The sequence below is a fragment of the Papilio machaon genome, chromosome 16, assembly GCF_912999745.1.
Source record: "Papilio machaon chromosome 16, ilPapMach1.1, whole genome shotgun sequence".
Lineage (NCBI taxonomy): Eukaryota > Metazoa > Arthropoda > Insecta > Lepidoptera > Papilionidae > Papilio > Papilio machaon.
This window is the reverse complement of record NC_060001.1, coordinates 3,301,219-3,308,325: the sequence shown is the minus strand read 5'-3', so window position 1 is coordinate 3,308,325 and position 7,107 is coordinate 3,301,219. Positions and strand designations below refer to the sequence as shown.

Below are 7,107 nucleotides of genomic sequence, written 5' to 3'. Positions count from 1 at the left end.
CATATAAGTATATGAGAGAGTTACGAATTACGACCATAAATTTAATATTAATACGGACAGTTTTACTTTTATTGCACTAATTGTAAATATTATCTAAAGTAGGTTCGAATACAGAGTGTTTTTATTTTGAACGTCATTGTAATGTGCTACAAACTACAGCGTGTTCTAACTCAACCATTCCAATGTACATCGCATTCAGTAGTTTAGTATTGGATAATATAAATGTGACGGAAATTTATATATTTTAATATTGTACCAATTCGCACAAAACACGTTTTTATATGGATTTTGTGGTGCCTCGTAAATTAACGTCACAAATTCACCTTCACCCGTGTCTAGACCATGCAGGATGCTAATCTATATGAAAATATTTTTGCTCTAAAATTATAATTAACTATTTATTAATTGTATTTAATGAAATGTGAGATTTTTTGAAATTTTTCATGTGTATTTCAAATCAGAACTATTTAATGTATCCAGGCATGGGCCAGTCACGAGTTTTTTTTTTTCTTTATTACACTGTGGATAAAGCACTTTTTTGATATAGGGAATTATTTGTATACACAAAAGCATCTGATTATACTATCTATTAAGTATTATAAAGAAAAAGAATACTTACTATTATTGAAATAAATAATATTTAAAGAATCCCAAAAGTATTTACTTCCAATTGTATTGTTTTCTAATTTATTTAAGTAATATATTTGTTCGTAAGTTATATAGCTGTATAAAAATGCTTCAGAGCTTGATGCTTGATCGCAATAGCTAGGTTTCGCTATATCTATCTCTTATGGCAATAATTTAATAATTGTATTCGTATTTTATTATTAGTTAGCAAATGTTTTTTTTAAATATTTTTACGTAAACAATGTCGCCATCACAATAATTACGAGGATCGATGCGTAGGAATAAGCTAAGTATGAATGTTAGTTATATAAAGTAGATTTTATCTAGTATTTGTTGCTGTGTTTTACATGACATTTGTGCGTGGTTTTCATTGATGTACAGCCATTGCTAAGTATTTTGTCGTCGGTTAGATAATGAATTGGAATATGGAGTGCGACTGAAGTTAGTTGATACTATAACGAGTGAGCTAAGGTCTTATTACCTCCGAGTATCAATTAAATGTATTTTAGTTTCCCGAAGGCCGATGTTACACTGTCGCACTAACGTCAACTGTCGACTTGTCGATAGTGTAACATCGACCTTAATATGGTTATGATTATTATATTTCACTTACTTGTAAATTTTTTTTAACACAACAATAAATTTAAATGTGAAAAATATTTTTTTGTTTTATTTCTTTAACAATTTCAGTATAAATTCCAGTCATTGCGAAATAAATGTGTTTACACAGAAGCAAGGAAATAACTAAAATTTTATTTGAAACTTAATAAAACTTATAATTTTGAATTTCGATTCCGGTACATATCAAAAACATTTGATTAATGTTCAAGTTTAAATCACTGACCTGTAAAAATGGATAGGCTATAAGAAGTGGTATTTTGTGCCTATTTGATTTTTGCCATTGATGATAATTCGAACTAATAATAGATACAGAATTAACAGCCAGTAACATCAACAGAAGTGTTTAAGAACAAATCAAAAACAATAACTTCCAAGCAATGACCTATCTATTTAAAGAGATCAGTGAATTGAATTAATGATTTCACTAAAGAGGTGTCTAACAGTGGAACTATGATATATGTTAGGTTAAAACACAAATAAAACGCTTCTAAGTAATTATATTTCTTAATCTATCACAAACAACTGTAATTCTCTTTTTACATTCATCAGAGATGTAATTAGTATTAGATAATAAAAAGGAATCGTTTTCAAGTCTCTTTACAATATCTATATTTTGGTCATCTTCCAACTTTACCCTTTTACTTGCTGGTTCTTCTGTGACATTAAACTCAAATAAATTGTCTATATCCATTTCAAAATTACTCTTTAATTTAATTTTATCTGAATCTTCAAGTATAAATTTATTCTCCATACATTTATGTGTATATTTATAATCAACTAATAACATCCATTGTTTATTTCGTTCATTTATTTTTTTATTTTTAAAATTTTGTTGCCATATTTTTTGCAATTCTGGAGAAGTATTAATTATTTTTTCAACTATATTTTTGAATTTCTTCTCATCGTTATATTTTAACAATTCTCCGAGAGTATAATGTTGTACTAAAGGTACTGTTTTTAGTAGTAAATACTTGAATGTTTCGTCTGTATTTTTGTCTATTGACATATTTGATTCATCGGCAAAAAAATAAAGAGATATTTTGCAATATAAAGGTATTAAAAGTAATATCAATTCATTATTTCCTGTTAATATTAACTTGGATAAAATATGAAAAACCTGAAAAAGAACTTTGAGCTTCATAATATGTAATACTAGAATATGTGAAGAAATTTATAATTTTTAGATAAAATATAAAAAATAAATACCATTACCGTCAGGACATTTTCGAAATAGACAAATTTTTCTATAATTTCATTAGTTAATAAAACCAAAGCTTCAACATATGAATAGTACCAGAAAATACTACTATCCATATTTTGAGGTAGCGAGAAAATATTTTTCGGACAAGCTTTGACCCAAGCCTTTACAACACAATCTATTATGTTAGAATTTAATTCAGTAAATAAACAAGTTGAAGTAACTTTCATTAATTTAATCTGGAACAAAAATTAATTTAAAAAAAAAACTTGCCAACATTTAAGTATAACGTTAGAAATATTTTTTTTTCTGAAAACAGTATTTTATTTGAAAAATTCAAGAAAAAAATCTTTCATATTGTGTACAATTCTTAGTGAAATGCTTAAAAAAACTTACCAATTGCCACATATCATTTTCCATATAATGTTCAGAGTTCCTTAGTTTATTTAATTCAATTAATAATTTTTGAAGCAAATTCTCTTCTGTTGTTACTCTTATATTTTCTGGTAAATTTTTAATCTTAATAAAACTCCACAAACTGTAATATTTCTCATGAATTTCATATTGCTTTTTAACCAAAACTTTATAATGGTTAGGTAAAACTTCAAAAACTCGTCTTATTATTTGTCCTAATTGAATTTCTTGCGGAGAGTTTTTGAACGAATTATTTAATTCCAAATTTTCATATATATTACATAAAGACATCACAGTTGGTACAGTGTATTGTGAATCAGTGAGTCTGAAAATTTATTTTTAATTAATTTAATTAGAAAATCATTGTGGTAGAGCCCGAAAACCAACATACAAGTTATTTCATCAGACTCGACCTATTTTCCTACAAAATAAATTGACTTCACATAAGAGATGGATAAAATAGAGTATTCTGCTTTTTGTTTTAAAAATAAAATTACGCGATGTGAAGATTTAATTATATTTATAAGAATAAATTAAAATAGATCGACCGAGTACTATAAAATGTATAGCAACATTAAGATATCTTAAATATTGTATTAGAATAAAACATATCAAACTTACTTTGCTAACAAGACCCAATAACGTGTCACAAATACAGCCCTTGAACAATTATTTCCCAACACAGCATCACATAACTTATGCTCCAGTAATGCAAACTCATCAACAGTTAAAGACATAGATAGAGCTACTAAATTAACAAGCAAAATATCTTCCAAACTTTGTTCTTTGCTGTCTTTGTACAACATAATCTCTGAATTAAGCCAAACTTCACCTACAATAATATAATTAATAACAATAATAGGTTTTTTATTTGACTTAAGATTAAAAAACTTACCATAAGGTATAATGTTGAAAGTATATTCTATTAACTTGTTTTTGGGAACAATTAAATTCAGATTATTATTATTTTGTAGACCACATTTAATTGTTGATATCAAAAGATATAATAATCCACGTTGTTTATCCTCACTCACTTTTCTTATATCACTTTGAAATAGACACTAAAAGTGGAAATATAACTTATTAATAACCAACGGCACTAAAAATAAATAAATCTAAAAAAACGACGACCTCTGCCCATAGATATGAACATTTATGCATTAGCTACCCTAGACAGGGGAAGGGATGCACAGAAAGAGTATCACACCCTTTCATATGCATTGACAGTTCCGTCAAATCAATCGTTTCTGTGTAAGAAAGGGATGAGAAAAGGAAGCAGACTAAAACTTGGCCTTCCGATAATCTAGAGCATGATTACTGCTGCATTCCGTATCTTTGGTCACTAATGCTAACTAATCTTACTTACATCAAAGAATCTTTTATCATGAAGCAGTTGAGATAATAACTCTTGTGTTATTCCTAAAATAAGTATATTAACTTGACTGATAAACTGAGGTGACTTGTTTAACACTTCACTGAGAATTGTACCATCATACCTGAAATATATAAAATCTGTGTACATATTGTATAATGAAAATGTTTATTGCAGAATTGAAGGATTAAAATATTAAAATAATATTTAAAATTATCAAATACAAGGAAAATTATAGTAAACTAGCTGTCGCCCGCGCACCGTCCGCGCGCAGTTAAAAAATGGGAGGGGGTATGAAAAATAGATTTTGGCCGATTCTCAGACCTACTCAATATGCTCACAAAATTTCATGAGAATCGGTCAAGCCGTTTCGGAGGAGTACGGGAACGAAAACTGTGACACGAGAATTTTATATATTGGATATTATTACATTTAATTCTATCACTTTAGATGTGGTTTCTTTTGCTTATGTTTTCATAATTGTATACTCACATATAAATATAAATCAAAGTTTGCAAAACAATATCATAATTATTTCTTGCTCCATGTTTGAAGATGTCGCTTACTTTCAATAATATCTTTATAATGAAACTGGCAATTTTCAATGAACGTAAAATTATTTTTTCCTCTTGATCAACCTTTAAAGAACATGTTAAAAATGAGAAAATTTAGTTTGCAAATGACAAACAACAAAATAAAAGATTTAGTATGCAAACCTCCAAAGCCGTTTTCAAGTTAGCTACAATCAAACCACATAAGAACTCGGTACATTGGTTGTAGATTTCTTTATCTATTAAACTATCGGAATATTTGTTACATATTCCAGTATAAGCCTTCAACTGCTCTGCCATTGTTTTCACATCCAAAGTTTGGACAATCTCACTTATTTTCAAATTAATATCAAGAGCTGTTAAATTAAGTGTTACAATTCAGATAATTAATAATACTAACTATACTAAAACTGCAATTAAATTTAATTCAGTGGTAAGGAAGAAACAAAATCATTACAGAATTTATGAAGAAATTAGTGTTAGATTTAGGAAATCTAAGTCTAAGACCCAAATACTAAGCAAGCTCAATGTATTTTGAATTTGAGCTCACTCTAATGATATTGAGCATATAACTGAAATAATAGTACCTTTGAGAAGAATATATTGTTGTTCAACTTCCATCATGTCAAATATAAAATGCTTCTCCAATATCATCAAATATGTATGTTGCAATTCATGGCAAGTACGAAATAAATCTTTTAATTCTGTCTCAACAACCTTTAAAAATTTTCCATATAAGTATTCACTGTAATAAAACACACACATTTATTTGCTTGAATCTTAAAAATGTTTTATTGTTAAATAAAAATTTAGTAAAAAGTACCTGTCTTTGCAGTGAGTAAAAACATTTAAAATAATTTGACCAGTGGTTGTGGGAAATGTTTTTAAACTTTCACACGACAATGCAACTGTTTCTATGAGAGTTTTCAGAAAACATGACAATTTTTGTAACAGAATAACAGCATCTTCTAAGTAACTTTGTAATTCCACTGATTGAACCTCTGTACTCTCTATTGTAGAGCTTATCGATTCCAAACACTGAAATTTAATCATTATTTTTCAGTTGCAATTAGAATTTAATAAATTTAAGGGTTACTTTGAATAAAATAACATTCGAATATGTAAAAAAAATCAATTAAAAGTTATTTGCCAACTGTCATTATATCAAAAACTTAAGTATATTTTTTGACTCACCTGACAAATACAAACGCAACAATCTTCAAGGCATGAAGTAAATTTTTGAGCAAATGAGGGTTCTTTGAATATACTTTCTGTGCTAAGAAATTGTATCGTTCTTGTCAATAGCATTTTATAAGGTGTACTATTAAGCTGTTACAAATCAAATGTTAAGGAAATTCATGATGTGGCAAGTATTTTTAGTAATCCCAATTTAATTTAAAAGGATACAACGGGTGGACTATCTTCAATCGTGCTATTTTCCAAGAAAATATCTGAATTTTGAGAATTATTCATGTTAATTTATTTAATGGAATTGATCGTATAATTCATACAGTAATTACCAAATAAACATTTTGTTTCTGAATCATAAAAAATCTAAAATCTGCTACGGTAAATTGAAAACAATAAAAAAATACCGCCATAAAGTTATGACAATTGGTTGTCAATTTAACAATGACAATTAGTGATGTAACTCGTGTATCTAACTCGAGTTTGGCGTAACTCGAACCCACTCGAGTTGAATTCTCTCTAACTCGAGTTTCAAAACTGAATGGAACCGGCATTTAGCGAAGTTTGCCTAGATGTTTTGCAGATTTATTTATTTATTATTTATTTATTTATTTATTTACAACATAATAAAAACCTAAAATAGAACTATGTCCCACAAAATTATATAACATAATTTGTCTGTGGGATCAAAAAATTTAATTTAAATTTAAATTGATATAAAATAAAATTAGGTAAGTATGATAATTAATATTAAAATAAATTTAATTTAAATTTAAATTAATATAAAAATAAAATTAGATAAGTATGATAATTAAAATTAAAATAAATTTAAAGAAAGTATAATGAAATCAGTAATGAGAAATGTAGTTATGGCAATGAATACATTGATACATTGATGCTTTGGAATTTGAAATTCAGCTTTACTTTCATGCATCGTATTTTGCTGTGTTGAAAAAACATGAAAGGGGCAGAGGTCTGTGGAATAAATCTAGGCTTCAAAAATTTTACGGCCATAATTTTAAGAAGGTGTTAAATTTTTTTTAATTTATATAAAAATAAATAATTAAAAAATCTCAAACTTGGCGTGATGGCTAGATTGATCATTGACAAACCTCTGTCAACTGTCAAATCACAAA

The 7,107-nt window shown here is 27.4% G+C and overlaps 1 protein-coding gene across 1 annotated transcript; it reads right to left on the bottom strand.

Annotated features, from left to right (window-relative positions):
- Positions 1-2,737: 2,737 nt before the first annotated feature.
- LOC123721793 lies at positions 2,738-6,271 on the bottom strand. The gene is made up of 10 exons (XM_045681628.1): positions 6,191-6,271; positions 5,978-6,112; positions 5,607-5,821; positions 5,371-5,528; positions 4,949-5,139; positions 4,725-4,870; positions 4,223-4,356; positions 3,482-3,692; positions 2,843-3,185; positions 2,738-2,755 (listed from the first exon to the last, which is right to left on the bottom strand). The coding sequence occupies exons 1-10, from the start codon at positions 6,254-6,256 to the stop codon at positions 2,738-2,740; spliced, it is 1,617 nt and encodes a 538-aa protein (XP_045537584.1). The 5' UTR covers positions 6,257-6,271.
- Positions 6,272-7,107: the final 836 nt, after the last annotated feature.

Bases quoted from the DNA above. Each gene is read 5' to 3' on its own strand.
- LOC123721793 (XM_045681628.1), bottom strand. From the start codon at position 6,256: ATGAATAATTCTCAAAATTCAGATATTTTCTTGGAAAATAGCACGATT. The intron at 5,529-5,606 runs GTACTTTTTACT...GTTTTATTACAG, and splicing joins TTTACTCACTGCAAAGACAG to TGAATACTTATATGGAAAAT. The intron at 3,186-3,481 runs GTAAGTTTGATA...ATAAATTTTCAG, and splicing joins TATTGGGTCTTGTTAGCAAA to ACTCACTGATTCACAATACA.